This window comes from Coregonus clupeaformis, chromosome 15, assembly GCF_020615455.1.
Source record: "Coregonus clupeaformis isolate EN_2021a chromosome 15, ASM2061545v1, whole genome shotgun sequence".
Lineage (NCBI taxonomy): Eukaryota > Metazoa > Chordata > Actinopteri > Salmoniformes > Salmonidae > Coregonus > Coregonus clupeaformis.
Window position 1 is genome coordinate 18757034 of NC_059206.1, and position 17087 is coordinate 18774120.

General features: G+C 43.3%; 1 protein-coding gene across 2 annotated transcripts; it reads right to left on the reverse strand.

Moving 5' to 3' along the window:
• Nucleotides 1-944: 944 nt before the first annotated feature.
• LOC121580141 (proline-serine-threonine phosphatase-interacting protein 1) lies at nucleotides 945-14252 on the reverse strand. 2 transcript variants are annotated; one of them, XM_041895198.1, is made up of 14 exons: nucleotides 14135-14252; nucleotides 13113-13213; nucleotides 12541-12615; nucleotides 11876-11910; nucleotides 11690-11796; nucleotides 11532-11594; nucleotides 8529-8627; nucleotides 4832-4877; nucleotides 4532-4611; nucleotides 3052-3150; nucleotides 2729-2825; nucleotides 2409-2505; nucleotides 1863-2094; nucleotides 945-1442 (listed from the first exon to the last, which is right to left on the reverse strand). In XM_041895198.1, the coding sequence occupies exons 1-14, from the start codon at nucleotides 14165-14167 to the stop codon at nucleotides 1311-1313; spliced, it is 1296 nt and encodes a 431-aa protein (XP_041751132.1). In that variant the 5' UTR covers nucleotides 14168-14252; the 3' UTR covers nucleotides 945-1310. The 2 variants fall into 2 exon arrangements, with proteins under 2 accessions (XP_041751132.1, XP_041751140.1); XM_041895206.1 differs by lacking the exon at nucleotides 14135-14252 and adding an exon at nucleotides 13791-13834.
• Nucleotides 14253-17087: the final 2835 nt, after the last annotated feature.

The following is a 17087-nucleotide window of genomic DNA, read 5'->3' on the forward strand; positions in this document are numbered from 1 at the left end:
CATTTGTGGGTTTTCAAGCATGAACTGCTTGTTTCAAGTCCTGCCACAACATTACAACATCTCAACGTCCGTGAGCTGAAGTGCAGCTGGGACATGCAGCAAGACAATGATCCAAAACACACAATCAAGTCTACATGAAAAGGGCTAAAAAGCAACAAATGTGAAGTTTTGGAATGGCCTAGTCAAAGTCCAGACCTAATCCCAATTGAGATGTTGTGGCACGTCTTGAAACGAGCTGTTCATGTTTGAAAACCCACAAATGTCGCTGAGTTAAAGCAGTTCTGCATGGAAGAGTGGGCCAAAATTCGTCCACAGCGACGTGAGAGACTGATCAACAACTACAGGAAGCGTTTGGCTGGAGTCATTGCAGCTAAAGGTGGCACAACCAGTTATTGTATGTATGTATAAGTATGTAATTGTTGTGTTATTTGTTCACTCAGGTTCCCTTTATCTAATATTAGGTTTTGGTTGAAGATCTGATTACATTCAGTATCACAAATATGCAAATGTAGAGAACATTTGAAAGGGTGCAAATACTTTTTCATAGCACTGTATGAACAGTGCCTTCGGAAAGTATTCAGACCCCTTTACTTTTTCCAAATTTTGTTACATTACAGCCTTATTCTAAAATTGATTAAATTGTTTTTTTCGTCATCAATCTACACACAATAACCCATAATGACAAAGCAAAAACCGTTTATTTTTTATTTTAGCAAATTATTGAGGAAAGAAAAATCTCAAGGATAATCAATGGAAACAGGATGCACCTGAGATCAATTTCGAGTCACATAGCAAAGGGTCTGAATACTTATGTGAATAAGGTATTTCTGTTTTTTATTTTTAATAAATTAGAAAACATTTCTAAAAACCTGTTTTTGCTTTGTCATTATGGGGTATTGTGTGTAGATTGCTCAGTATTTTTATTTATTTAATCCATTTTAGAATAAGGCTGTTACATAACAAAATGTGGAAAAAGTCAAGGGGTCTGAATACTTTCCGAATGCACTGTATGTAGTAGGCCTTTTGGGTGAAAAAGACTGACAATCTCTGGTGCAGCATAGAAAAATAGTTCATGGGGAACACACAGTCATGACTCATGTTCCAAGTCAGTTCAGGGAGTCATCTCTACTGCCGGATAATCTATTTCTGAAAAGTCTTGAACAAAGGATCAGAACATCTGAGTAAGAAGCAGAAAGGGTACTCCGCATACTAAGGTTTTGAAGAACTACGGTATGTATGTGTGATTGTGCATGAGTATGTGTGTGTGTGCGCGTGTGTGTGTCCATGCATGAATGTGTGTGTGACTATGTCTATACTTTGGCCAGGTAGGAGCCAGGTACCAGCCCAACCTGTCCGTTTCTCTCCACTGTCCACCAGCCGTCTTCACTCTGTTCTATCACCACCACCACATCCCCTTTAGACACTGACAGCTCATCTGGGTCCTGGGAGCACAGGGAACACAGTGTTAGTAATATAAGTATGAGGCTTTTAATTACTGTATGGCTCATATACAGTACATACATACAGTATAATACAGATAAGTGGAAAAGCTTATGTAAACATGAGCCATCAATATTTGAACTAGTTATATAGTGATATTTCATAATGTCAGACGCATCACAGAGTTCTGTAATGACGTCTGTAACTTGACACCTGTAACCGTTTGTGCAGGTTTCACCTGTAACTTGACACCTGTAACCGTGTGTGCAGGTTTCACCTGTAACTTCACACTTGTAACTTGACACCTGTAACCGTGTGTGCAGGTTTCACCTGTAACTTCACACCTGTAACTTCACACCTGTAACCATGTGTGCAGGTTTCACCTGTAACTTGACATCTGTAACCATGTGTGCAGGTTTCACCTGTGCAGAGTAGTCATAGAACACCATGAAGGTATCATCATCATCATTCTCATCGGTTGTCACTGCAGGCAGGGCCGCTGCAGCTGCAGACTGGAAGCCAGGTATGGACGCATACACTCCATCTGAACTCTCAGGTACTGTTTGATCACTAGGTGGCGCTGCTGGCTGGGAAGTTGAAGCCTCACTGATACTCATCTTTGAACCAGAGTTTCGTGGCAGAAGATTGGAGAACCTGCAAAAATACATTTCATGTCACATTCTCAAATATATATGAATGTGTTGATGACATATAGCTATGTGAATATAGTGATACAATGTGCATATTAGAATTCCTATGCATTCAACTGTTATTCCAGTGTTACAAAGTGTTAGAGCTTGTTTAGCAGAAACACTATGTGGTGGTTTCCTGGACACAATGAAGCCTAGTCCTCAATTAAAAAGCACTGTCAATGGAGATTCTCCATTGAGCTTGATTTGTAGTCCAGGACTAGGCTTAATCTGTCTTCAGGAAACTGCCCCTACGAGTCCCAGGTTCTGCTAACTGACCTTTTCCTGACCCCTCCCCCTCCGCAGTGAGCGCCGCCGTTGTTGTCACCCATTGGCGATGGCTCCCTCTCATAGTAGTTCTCAAACACAACGGGGTCTAGAGAGATGAGGAAGGAAGTCCACAGAAATTAAGGATAGCCAATAGAGAGGGTGTATAGCGTAAAATATGTTATTCAGAGGAACTGTTACACTAGAACAGCAGAGACACACATAGAGTACAAACCCGTTACAGTTACTCTAAGAAGTGTTTGCCATTGGTGCCAATGTTGACAGCACCCCTGGCCCTTCACGCTCTGTTCCTGTATTCAGTGAGCTCTTACCTGGTGGACTTGAACCTGTTGTCTTCAACTCTATGAAACAGTTGTTATCTGCTGTGATGTCACACGTCTCCAGAATATTCCTCACCTCCTCGTAAAACTACAAAAAAATGTTTCTCATATTCATGCTCAGTCTTCGAAGAGGCTTCAATGATTTAAAATGATAATGGGTCGACAAATAAGATCAATTTTGGTTGATCACCAGATAAATTGCATGTTAGGCAGTGTAGAAGTGGTACTAATAGAGTTTCATGTAGACAGTAGTTCATGGACCCATCCATAAACCATTTGGTTATTGTCTGAAGTGTGGTCATTGTTGAGCTCACCTCGTCGTCTTTGACACATTGCATAGAGAAGTGATTACAGTGGTCCCAGAGGGCACACCTCAGGATAGTGATGCGGTCCCCCTCCTGCTGCTGAAACACCTGGAACAGCAGAGACACACATTCAGTACAAACCCTTCATCATCTATCCCTATATATACTGAACAAAAATATAAACGCAACATACAACAATTTCATTGATTTTACGGAGTTACACACTGAACAAAAATATAAACGCAACGTAAAGTGTTGGTCCCATGTTTCATGAGCTACAATAAAAGATCCCAGAAATTTTCCATACACACAAAAAGCGTATTTCACTCTAATTGTGAGCACAAATTTGTTTACATCCCTGTTAGTGAGCATTTCTCCTTTGCCAAGATAATCCATCCACCTGCCAGGTGTGGCATATCAAGAAGATGATTAAACAGCATGATCATGACACAGGTGCACCTTGTGCTGGGGACAATAAAAGGCCACTCTAAAACGTGTCGTTTTGTCACACAACACAATGCCACAGTTGTCTCAAGTTTTGAGGGAGTGTGCAATTGGCATGCTTGCCAGAGAACCATAAGCCAACTCTAACGTTGTTTTAGAGAATTTGGCAGTACGTCCGACCGGCCTCATAAACAACAGACCACGTGTATGGCGTCGTGTGGGCGAGCAGTTTTCTGATGTCAACGTTGTGAAAAGAGTAGAGTACCTCATGGTGTCGGTGGGGTTATGGTATGAGCAGGCATAAGCTAGGGACAACGAACACAATTGCATTTTATTGATGGCAATTTGAATGCACAAATATACCGTGACGAGATCCTCAGGCCCATTGTGATGCCCTTTTTAAAAAAAGATATCTGGGCCTAATTTATTTATTTCAATTGACTGATTTCCTAATATGAACTGTAACTCCGTAAAATCACTGAAATTGTTGCATGTTGCGTTTATATTTTTGTTCAGTATACAATCTCGCTCAAAAGTGACTGCACACATTAAGGTGGCTAACCAGGCATAACCAGGCTCTAAATAACTTTACAAGCTACTGTAATAGCTGATTCATAAGGCATATCAGGCTTACGTACTCACTCGGTAACGTTCAATATTGTGCTTTGAGAGGCACTACGCTTGATTGTGAATTACATACTCTGACCTACAATCTTAGAAAAAAGGGTTACAAAAGGGTTCTTCGGCTGTCCCCATAGGAGAACCCTTTTTGGTTCCAAAAAAAGGGTTCTTCAAAGGGTTCTCCTATGGGGAGAGCCGAAGAACCCTTTTAGGTTCTAGATAGCACCTTTCTTTCTAAGAGTGTGGTGTGGATGTATGTACATAAGCCACAGGGGGGGGGGGTTATGCTGAGAAATATAGGCCTACTCAGACATACAGCAGAAGGGGGCGTGGTGTGCTGTGGTGTGAGGCCGTAGTTGGGTTAGTAACAGTAGTGGGTTGGTGAAATGTGAAAAGTTGTGGCTGTGTAACAGAGAGCTCTAACCTCACATGTGCTCTTGTGTGTTCCCTCCCAGTCCTGACGAACTCTCTCCAGCTGCTCTATGTTCAACATGTATTGTTTCTCTGTACAGGTGGAGGACAATAGAGGTTAGGGAATACTTTACATTTATTGCATCCTAAGCAGTCTTCTTTACTTGGATTACAATAATAAATTGATGTTTTTTCAATAATCAGATCAATGATAATAAATCCATAATGGATTTACAGATTCATTGATTCATTCATCCATTGATATCATCACAAACAAAGAAAAGTACAGTATATTGTGTGGTATGGTTCAGACCTGCTTCAGTGGCGGCTTGCCTGCATTGCTTGGCCTTGTGTTGTACCTGAGGAAGACGAGCAGTAGAGGATTAAAGCTCTGAATCAAAACGTGACTGCTAAACAAAACAATAAAACAGACAGTTCTCCTTTAGAAGAAAATATCAGGATGTGCTCCGTTTACGCTCCTGACTCTCTGTTCCTCTACAGATCTCCATTTTCAGAACGCACACGGAACAAACATTTCTAAGAAATAGACAAGTCAATTCCAGCAATTGCAATCATTTCAGTGGGCATTACATTGTAAATGCCTTGCATTATAACCAACTCATAGACTCACAGAACCAGTCTAGTTTACTTCAGTGATGTAGTAAAAAAAAAAAAGAGGTGGGTAAACTGATCGCCGGTCGTGGTGAAAAAAGTAACACTTCCTATTTTTTCAATGCATATTTCTGCAAAAGGTGGATGAACTGTTGGGCAAAATAAAAAAGTGGGTAGACTGCGTTTCCTTGTGTTTTCCTCCACTATACCGCTGGTTTACTTGTAGTAGGAAAACGTAGTAATAAAGGGAACAGTTTCATAGCCTTCTCTGATACTGACAAATTGAGTTGCAGTAGAACAACAGTGCATTCGGAAAGTATTCAGGCTTTGTCCACATTTTGTTACGTTACAGCCGTATTATTATAATTTTTTCATCAACCTACACACAATACCCCATAATGACAAAACAAAAACAGGTTGTTAGACATTCTTGCAAATGTATCAAATAAAACAAAACTGAAATATTACATTTACATTAGTATTCAGACCCTTTACTCAGTATTTTGTTATAGCACCTTTGGCAGCGATTACAGCCTCGAGTCTTCTTGGGTATGACGCTACAAGCGTGGCACACCTGTATTTGGGGAGTTTCTCCCATTCTCCTCTGCAGATCCTCTCAAGCTCTGTCAGGTTGGATGGGGAGCGTCGCTGCAAAGTTATTTTCAGGTCTCTCCAGAGATGTTCGATCGGGTTCAAGTCCGGGCTCTGGCTGGGCCACTCAAGGACATTCAGAGACTTGTCCCGAAGCCACTAATGCATTGTCTTGGCTGTGTGCTTAGTGTCAGTCTGAGGTCCTGAGCGCTCTGGAGCAGGTTTTCATCAAGGATCTCTCTGTACTTTGTTCCGTTAATCTTTCCCTCGATCCTGACTAGTCTCCCAGTCCCTGCCGCTGAAAAACATCCCCACAGCATGATGGTGCCACCACCATGCTTCACCGTAGGGATGGTGCCAGGTTTCCTCCAGACGTGACACTTGGTATTCAGGCCAAAGAGTTCAATCTTGGTTTCATCAGACCAGATAATCTTGTTTCTCATAGTCTGAGAGTCTTTACGTGCCTTTCGGCAAACTCCAAACGGGCAGTCATGTGCCTTTTACTGAGGAGTGGCTCCGTCTGGCCACTCTACCATAAAGGCCTGATTGGTGGAGTGCTGCAGAGATGGTTGTCCTTCTGAAAGGTTCTCCCATCTCCACAGAGGAACTCTAGAGCTCTGTCAGAGTGACCATTGGGTTATTGGTCATCTCCCTGACCAAGGCCCTTCTCCCTCGATTGCTCAGTTTGGCCGAGCGGCCAGCTCTAAGAAGAGTCTTGGTGGTTCCAAACAAATGTAAGAATGATGGAGGCCACTATGTTCTTGGGGATCTTCAATGCTGCAGAAATTTTTTGGTACCCTTCCCCAGATCTGTGCCTCGACACAATCCTGTCTCAGAGTGCTACGGACAATTCCTTTGACCTCATGGCTTGGTTTCTGCTCTTACATGCACTGTCAACTGTGGGACCTTATATAGACAGGTGTGTGCCTTTCCAAATCATGTCCAATCAATTAAATTGACCACAGGTGGACTCCAATCAAGTTGTAGAAACATCTCAAGGATAATCAATAGAAACAGGATGCGCCTGAGATCAATTTCGAGTCTCATATTAAAGGGTCTGAATACTTATATAAATAAGGTATTTCTGTTTTTTATTTTATTTTATCTAAAAACCTGTTTTCGCTTTGTCATTATGGGGTAATGTGTAGAGACTGATGAGGATTTTAACAAATTTAATCAATTTTAGATTAAGGCTGTAACGTAACAAAATGTGGAAAAAGGGAAGGGGTGTGAATACTTTCCAAATGCGCTGAATAACTAGGTGTATTACATGTGTATAATTGCAGGGTTCGCAGTGGTGTCACCTTCTCTGACTGGTTTGGTGTTGTGGCTGTGTGTGTGTAGTTCCAGGGATGGCATGGTGATACAGTCCCTTCTCAGACTGGTTGGGGGCTGTGTGTGTGGGTATAGTTCCAGGGTTTGGGGATGTGGTGTTACCTTCTCAGACTGGTTGGGGGCTGTGTGTGTGGGTATAGTTCCAGGGTTTGGGGAGGTGGTGTTACCTTCTCAGACTGGTTGGGGGCTGTGTGTGTGGGTATAGTTCCAGGGTTTGGGGAGGTGGTGTTACCTTCTCAGACTGGTTGGGGGCTGTGTGTGTGGGTATAGTTCCAGGGTTTGGGGAGGTGGTGTTACCTTCTCAGACTGGTTGGGGGGCTGTGTGTGTGGGTATAGTTCCAGGGTTTGGGGAGGTGGTGTTACCTTCTCAGACTGGTTGGGGGCTGTGTGTGTGGGTATAGTTCCAGGGTTTGGGGAGGTGGTGTTACCTTCTCAAACTGGTTGGGGGCTGTGTGTGTGGGTATAGTTCCAGGGTTTGGGGAGGTGGTGTTACCTTCTCAGACTGGTTGGGGGCTGTGTGTGTGGGTATAGTTCCAGGGTTTGGGGAGGTGGTGTTACCTTCTCAGACTGGTTGGGGGGCTGTGTGTGTGGGTATAGTTCCAGGGTTTGGGGAGGTGGTGTTACCTTCTCAGACTGGTTGGGGGCTGTGTGTGTGGGTATAGTTCCAGGGTTTGGGGAGGTGGTGTTACCTTCTCAGACTGGTTGGGGGCTGTGTGTGTGGGTATAGTTCCAGGGTTTGGGGAGGTGGTGTTACCTTCTCAGACTGGTTGGGGGCTGTGTGTGTGGGTATAGTTCCAGGGTTTGGGGAGGTGGTGTTACCTTCTCAGACTGGTTGGGGGGCTGTGTGTGTGGGTATAGTTCCAGGGTTTGGGGAGGTGGTGTTACCTTCTCAGACTGGTTGGGGGGCTGTGTGTGTGGGTATAGTTCCAGGGTTTGGGGAGGTGGTGTTACCTTCTCAGACTGGTTGGGGGCTGTGTGTGTGGGTATAGTTCCAGGGTTTGGGGAGGTGGTGTTACCTTCTCAGACTGGTTGGGGGCTGTGTGTGTGGGTATAGTTCCAGGGTTTGGGGAGGTGGTGTTACCTTCTCAGACTGGTTGGGGGCTGTGTGTGTGGGTATAGTTCCAGGGTTTGGGGAGGTGGTGTTACCTTCTCAGACTGGTTGGGGGCTGTGTGTGTGGGTATAGTTCCAGGGTTTGGGGAGGTGGTGTTACCTTCTCAGACTGGTTGGGGGGCTGTGTGTGTGGGTATAGTTCCAGGGTTTGGGGAGGTGGTGTTACCTTCTCAGACTGGTTGGGGGCTGTGTGTGTGGGTATAGTTCCAGGGTTTGGGGAGGTGGTGTTACCTTCTCAGACTGGTTGGGGGCTGTGTGTGTGGGTATAGTTCCAGGGTTTGGGGAGGTGGTGTTACCTTCTCAGACTGCTTGGGGGCTGTGTGTGTGGGTATAGTTCCAGGGTTTGGGGAGGTGGTGTTACCTTCTCAGACTGCTTGGGGGCTGTGGCTGTGGTGCTCCTGTCAGCAACCTGCTCTGCCTCGTCTGCTTCTTTACATTTCTGCTCATAGGACTTCTTAGACTGGAGATGGACAGAAGAGACATGCAGGGAATCATCATTGAAGCAGCCACAGTGGTCTGTTGTGTCATATGTTTTATGTAACAATCAATAAAACCTCTAGCAATGGTGTATCTCTGTAAAACGGTATGCAACTGTATGCAATGTCATCATGGCGAATGGTTCAGTCCTCACTTAGCAGTTTAAGCAAACATTTAGGTCCATATGTACACTACCAGTCAAAAGTTTGGACACATCTACTCATTCAAGTTTTGTTGTTATTTTTGCTATTTTCTACATTGTAGAATAATAGTGAAGACAAAATAACACATATGGAATCATGTAGTAACCAAAAAAGTGTTAAACAAATCAAAACATATTTAAGATTTTAGATTCTTCAAAGTAGCCACCCTTTGCCTTGATGACAGCTTTGCACACTCTTGGCATTCTCTCAACCATCTTCGTGAGGTAGTCACCTGGAATGCATTTCAATTAACAAGTGTGCCTTCTTAAAAGTTAATTTGTGCAAGAACAGCTCAAATAAGTAAAGAGAAATGACAGTCCATCATTACTTTAAGACATGAAGATCAGTCAATCCAGAAACTTTCAAGAACATTGAAAGATTCTTCAAGTGCAGTTGCAAAAACCATCAAGCGCTATGATGAAACATATGAGGACCACCACAGGAATGGAAGACCCAGAGTTACCTCTGCTGCAGAGGATAACTTCAATAGAGTTACCAGCCTCAGAAATTGCAGCCCAAATAAATGCTTCACAGAGTTCAAGTCACAGACACATCTCAACATCAACTGTTCAGAGGGGACTGTGTGAATCAGGCTTTCATGGTCAAATTGCTGCAAAGAAACCACTGCTAAAGGACACCAATAATAAGAAGAGACCTGCTTGGGCCAAGAAATAATAGCAATGGACATTAGACCAGTGGAAATTTGTCCTTTGGTCTGGAGTCCAAATTTGAGATTTTTGGTTCCAACCGCCGTTTCTTTGTGAGATGCGGTGTTGGTGAATGGATGATCTCCGCATGTGTATTTCTCACCGTAAAGCATGGAGGAGGAGGTGTTATGGTGTTGGGGTGCTTTGCTGGTGACACTGTCTGTGATTTATTTAGAATTCAAGGCACACTTAACCAGCATGGCTACCAGAGCATTCTGCAGTGATACGCCATCCCATCTGGTTTGGGCTTAGTGGGACTATCATTTGCTTTTCAACAGGACAATGACACAACACACCTCCAGGCTGTGTAAGGGCTATTTTACCAAGAAGGAGAGTGATGGAGTGCTGCATCAGATGACCTGGCCTCCACAATCCCCCGACCTCAATTAAGGTGGTTTGGGATGAGTTGGACGGCAGAGTGAAGGAAAAGCAGCCAAAAGGTGCTCAGCATATGTGGGAACTCCTTCAAGACTGTTGGAAAAGCATTCCAGGTGAAACTGGTTGAGAGAATACCAAGAGTGTGAAAAGCTGTCATCAAGGCAAAGGGTGGCTATTTGAAGATTGTTTAACACTTTTTTGGTTACTACATGATTCCATATGTGTTATTTCATAGTTTTGATGTCTTCACTATTATTCTACAATGTAGAAAATAGTAAAAATAAAGAAAAACCCTTGAATGAGTAGGTGTGTCCAAACCTTTGACTGGTACTGTATTGCTGGCTTCAGATTGGTTGATGTATTTTCTTGTACAGGATGATCAGTCTTCACCGCTTTCGCTCCATTTCTCTCACTCTGCCATTGGCTCTTGCCACTTGTCTCACTACAGAGTAGCCTACTAATGTAGCGCATCTATTCGGTATGTAAATGCTCTCATAGAGAATAGGGTTATATACATGGTGTTACACAGGATGTTCAGTATGATACTGTAATGATACTCACAGAAATAGGCCCAAGTTTATGTATATTTAAGCAAAAAGGCCCGAGTGGATGTGGTATGTGGCCAATATACCACAGCCAAGGTCTGTTCTTATGCACAAAGTAATGCGAAGTGCCTTGAATATAGCCCCTTAACATATACCACAAATCCCAGAGGTGCCTTATTGATATATAATAAACTGCTTACCAACATAATTAGAACAGTAAAAATATATGTTTTTGTCATACCCGTGGTATACGGTTTGATATACCAGCCTTCAGGGCTTGGATCACCCGGTTTATAATTGAGCATAGATCATGGGACTATGAGAGGTGAGATCAGTATAGATGCAGACCAAAATGTTCATTTCTGAGGCCTGTGCTATCCTACCAGTTCCCCACCATAACAGGGCCAAAGTCTGTGGTTGGTGTGTGGGTGTGTGGGTCTATATTCTGTTTCCTACCCTCTTCCTCTTGCAGAATTGCACTGTGATGTGTGTTCTCTCTTGGGTAGCTCACCCCTCTCTTCGAGGTAGCTAGGTCTACTGTGTGTAATGCCAGCCTTCCTCTTTTCTGGGTATGAACTCTTACACTGCACTCTTAGAAAAAAGGGTTATTCGGCTGTCCCCATAGGATAACCTTTTTTGGGTCCAGGTAGAACCTTTTTGGTTTTCAGATAGAATCCTTTTGGGTTCAATGTAGAACACTCTGTGGAAAGGGTTCTACATTGAACCCAAAAGGGTTCTCATTTCACAGTCGCTCTTATTCAGAGCGACTTACAGGAGCAATTTTGGTTAAGTGCCTTGCCTCAAGGGCACGTAGACAGATTTTTCACCTCGTCTGCTCTGAGGTTCAAACCAGTGACCTTTCGGTTACTGGCCCAACACTCTTAACCGCTAGGCTACCTGCCACCTGTCTCCTACGGGGACATCCGAAGCACCCTTAAGTTCTAGATACCATTATTCTAAGCATTTGGCTAAAGTCCCTTACAACTTTCAACTTTCAGACTGTTATATTACCCTCTGTGTATGTACCCCTGGACTTAGTAAATAGAATGCCTACCTCCATGGTCTTCTTGTATAAGGACACCTTCATCTTCTGAACTTTCTCCATAATCCCCTCAAACTGAACGAGGACAAACAACAGCTAGCAACTCAGAAATAGAGGTTTTTTAAATGTATTTTCTAAATGAAATAAGCACTCAATGACACATTTCAAACCTTTTTCCTCTGATCTTTCTGCCTCTCTCTGAATATTTCCATCTTCTTGACCTCTTCCCGTAACATTCCGGATAGGTGGATATGCAGATTCCCGATGTTTTCAATTTCTGTCAAAGTTAACAGTTATTTTAGTATATTGTCATTGGGCTTTGTTCTGGAGAGATGCAGTAGACAGGACAAACTTACGTGTTTTAAGTTGATCAAAGGAGGCTTTCAGAGTGCTGAAAAAATAAGAATGATGCATTTATCAATAACAGGTAGTTGCTCTCTCTCTCTCTCTCTCTCTGTCTCTCTCTCTCGCTCTCTCTCTCTCTCTCTCTCTCTCTCTCTCTCTCTCTCTCTCTGTCTCTCTCTCTCGCTCTCTCTCTCTCTCTCTCTCTCTCTCTCTCTCTCTCTCTCTCTCTCTCTCTCTCTCTCTCTCTCTCCTCTCTCTCTCTCTCTCTCTCTCTCTCTCTCTCTCTCTGATGGCACAGATTCCACCGAGGGCTAGCATGCGTGACTCAATGGCATTGTGTGCCACTACTGAACCTGACTCTATCATTATTATGCTATCATTGGACTCTATTGAGTTAAGATTGAGCATTCTGTCTTCTAACAATACCCCTATATTATTGTATTGGCTACCCATTCTATTGCCTGTGAATTGGCTGTGGTATAAGCAAGTGGCAAGCACGCCATGCCAGGTTATGGTAATGTTTGTAAAGAAAAAAAAAGAACATTACATTTGACATTTGATTTGGGCCAACGTCCCCCCAATGTTATTTTGATCTGTTATGACTGCATTTTGGCTAACTTATGCATAGTAGGTATTAATGGAGTTGCTCTATATATGTATGTAACCAGCCATTTACCTGATCTCTGTCTGCCCCCCAGCTTTACGGGATATTGTCACCAGGTCCTTCCCATATCTCTCCTCTGCCATGGCCCTGTAGACAGACAGACAGACAGACAGACAGACAGAGCAGGCAGACAGGCAGGCAGGCAGACAGACAGACAGACAGACAGACAGACAGACAGGCAGGCAGACAGACAGACAGACAGACAGACAGGCAGACAGACAGACAGACAGACAGACAGACAGACAGACAGACAGACAGACAGACAGACAGACAGGCAGGCAGACAGGCAGACAGGCAGACAGACAGACAGACAGACAGACAGACAGGCAGACAGGCAGGCAGACAGACAGACAGACAGACAGACGCAGACAGACAGACAGACAGACAGACAGACAGGCAGACAGGCAGACAGGCAGACAGGCAGACAGGCAGACAGGCAGACAGGCAGACTTAAAAGCTCTGTGTCTTGTAGAGTGTAGACCAGTCTTTGAGTTATATGAACATTCCGATTCAGTATGCAATCACTGCTGACCATCCCTGCATGTGTTTTGTATGAAGTTTTAATGACGTCAGAGAAACCCTACCTCATCTTCAGCAGTTCCTCCACATCTTTGCACATCCGCCTGCCATCACATAGTCTCTGTATCAGAACCTCATAGCCCAGATGATTAGTGAAATCTACTCCCTATAGAGAGAGAAAGAGAGAGATATGTTGTAACCCACAGTTACACAACAATAGTTACAACATAAACGTTTGATTCAAACTGCCCAGTGGTTTTTCTCTGTGTTTAGTGACATATACTGAACAGTTAAATTTCACAGAATTTTAGGGATTGGTTCCCATAAAATGGGACCTAGTGTCTTTACAACATGGTATATGAACCTGCTGAAATTCACAAAGTATCATAAAAACTTGTTACAGGACATACAAACAATAACAGACAATAGAGTCAGGGGACTGTCCAGAGGACCATAGAATATTCACTTTGAACAACTTTTAGTTGCACACAGCATAACAGAAATCCATTTAATGTGTTCTCTTTCATGTGTGAAGATGACAGGTAGATTATAAACTGTTGCCTTGGATGCAAATCTATCTGGACAATGAGAGGGCTAAATCCGTAACCACCATGAGCAGGAAGGGAGCCATAGCAACCAACGCCTCAGGGGACACCTGTGCCAATATACTATGATACCTCACATACAACAGAAAATACCAGATAAAAATGTGGAAATTGTGGTGAAATGGTTCAATCACCTACAGTGCATATCCAGGGGGTTATCAGTAAGAGTTGAACCCAGACCTTCCAGCTTTCCCACAGCACTCAGTTCAGTTCCTAATTTCATTTGCATGTTATTACTGTGGACATCATATTCTGTCAGACAATTGTCATATTTTAGAAACCTAATACATGTTTGCTTTAAAAGGCTCACTACACTTTCTTGTCTGTAAATGGTTGAGAATCAACAAAATACAAATATTTCTGGACAGTGAGATTTTAAATGAGTTATCAGTAGCCTATGTAGTTATGTACTGTATATATTTCGATCAAGACACACACCAAAGCAGCATATCAACAGACAATGGTAGCAGATGGTAACTTACCCAAAAGGCATCTTTAAACAGCAAGGGAGTCATTCTGTTGTGTTATACATGTACTTCCTCAAAGTTCAATGTTAATATCCTCTTTATCAACTTTTACAAAAAACATAAACCACTTAAGTTTAACAGATTCCTTATTGAGATAAAAAAAAGATCTATATATATATATATATATGCAGGACAACTCCAGAATGCCTCAGCTGTTATAACAGCAATATCACTGTTCAACTTTGAATTGTACTTGAATGAGGAAGAAGTCCCCTATGATGTCACTTTCCACAGACACCACCTCTTGCTGAGATATGTATATAACTACAGTTTTAATAATCATTTGAAAAATAGATCATATAGAATTTCAGATCTAAAACGGATTCATAGACTATGACTAAAATGTAAATGTATATTGGGCACAGATTGTGCCTTTGTTCATGAAAAATAGCCATAGGGGGAATTGATTATATGTTTTAATAAACGCCTTTATGGACAGATCAGTTTGATGATAAATGATCTCTGTATAAATATAGTTTTTCATTTAAACTAAATTAACTTTAAGAGCTAACACATACCGACCTCTAGTGGTTTACTCAGGGAAATACATAAACCATCACTTTCGAATGTTACAATGAGTCCCGCGCAGCCTCCTTGAAAGTTGAAACGACGTAGCAGCACAACTATAACCATTAGGCCTAATGTTGTGGTTAAATATTCAAGTTGTTGAAAATGTCCGTGAAGGTAAAATGCCACCAACGGGACGGGAGGTAAACCAAGAGGCACAATTATGTCGAGGTTCGACCTAACAATTGAGAGCGTTGATATTTATTTTCTGATCATCTGATGTATATTTTTTCTTAACAACTTGCTAAATACTTGCAAATAAACATGCCTCATTCAGATTGGGGCTACAATTAATTCCTGTTTCACAATATGACCACAAGAGGGAGACACAGACCTCTTCTGCACTCCCAATGTCTGTGCTTAACTGACAATAAGATACTGTATGGGTCCACCAAATCCCAATAGACCGAAAATCGACCCAAAACCTAAATCTCAGTTTTATGTCGAAATTGTGCCCTGGACATGTGTGACTGAGGAAATGGTAACACATGGATGAACAAACACATGAAAGCCTATTGATTTTCAGAGTGATAGAGGATGGCCGTGTGGTGTCTCAGTCTCTCACTGTCCTCCTGGTCAATAAGATGTGTGAAAATCTGAAGGCTCTCTCTCTCAGCAGGGGAATCACCTAGTTACTATTATCTACCCAGAGACAGAAACAGGTTACAGAGGGCATTCCAATCAATACACTAGAATGGTAGCACTCTGTCTGACTAAACGATAGGCCTGAGGTATTGGGCTTGCAAGTTAACATTTTCAACTCCTCTGTATTGTTTGTCATCAACTCATTTATTACCAATAATGCCATCGGACCCTAAATAATCCCAAGGGGTTTAGTGATGGAGATTTGCCCCTTCTCTACACTCTTAGAAAAAAAGGTGCTATCTCAAACCTTAAAGGGTTCTTAGGCTGTCCTCATAGGAGAACCCTTTGAATAACCCTTTTTTGGTTACAGGTAGAACCCTTTCTACAGATGGTTCTACATGGAACCCAAAAGGGTTCTACCTGGAACCAAAAAGGGTTCTCCTATGGGGACAGCCTAAGGACCCTTTTGGAACCCTTTTTTTCCCTAAGAGTGTACATCGTCCTCAAAAGTCTTTAATCCTTTCAGTCTGCATGAATAGGAGCATTGACATTTATCCAGCCTATTAGCTATGGCTACTGATTCCTGAAGCCCAGGGTCCGTGTGAGCTGGTCTATCTGCGTGTTGGACCCTGTTTGAGGGCTCTAATGGAGGGTCAAGGCAGCACTGGGAATCAGCTGTGTAGGCAGGTCCTACCCAGGCCAACGGGTCCACAGACACACACAGCCTCCACACAGGGGCTCCCTGCAGTGGCAGTTATTGAACTGTGACAAATGAGCCGTGTCAGGGCCAGGACTAGCCTCCTACCTGGGGGATTCTCTCTAAATGACCTTCCCATTACCCAACCACTGGTGTATTCCCCCTCCTCAGCCTCCCCAGATAGGGTTACACAGGGAGGCAGACCATTCACCGCAGTCCATTGTCCCCATTACCATAGAGTTTTTCCTAATGACTGTATAGGGTTTTTGCCCATGTGAACTTGTGAAGTTATTTTCCACTATTTTCATTTCCAGGTCCATATTGTTATGTCCATTCAGTATGTGTATTGATATACAGTATGTAGCTGTGTGTGCTGTGCAACTGGGCATGCATACATTCCTGTGACTCACATTTACATTTTTGTCATTTAGCAGACGCTCTTATCCAGAGTGACTTACAGTTAGTGAGTGCATACATTATATTATATATTTTTTATTTTATTTTTATTTTTATTTTTTCATACTGGACCCCGTGGGAATCGAACCCACAACCCTGGCGTTGCAAACGCAATGCTCTACCAACTGAGCTACATCCCTGCCGGCCATTCCCTCCCCTACCCTGGAAGACGCTGGGCCAATTGTGCGCCGCCTCATGGGTCTCCCGGTCACGGCCGGCTACGACAGAGCCTGGATTCGAACCAGGATCTCTAGTGGCACAGCTAGCACTGCGATGCAGTGCCTTAGACCACTGCGCCACTCGGGAAACAACTTGACCTGAGTGTGTTTGTCTGCCTGAGTGCTTGCTTGCGTGTGTTAGGTTCTGTGCATCTGCGATAGTGTGAGTGACTTCACTGCTTTCACACGTTCTCCATCCTTTCATCCCTCCTTCCCTCCTTCCCTCCATCCTCTGTAATCCCCAATTGACTATTGGCACCAGCCCTTTATCTCCACCTCTCCTCTGGTGCCCTGGGCACATGTCTGCAGAGTGCTGTGTGTGTGTGTGTGTGTGTGTCCCCTTCTCTGACTCTGGCCCTGGTGAATAGGAATGCAGTGAAGTGAG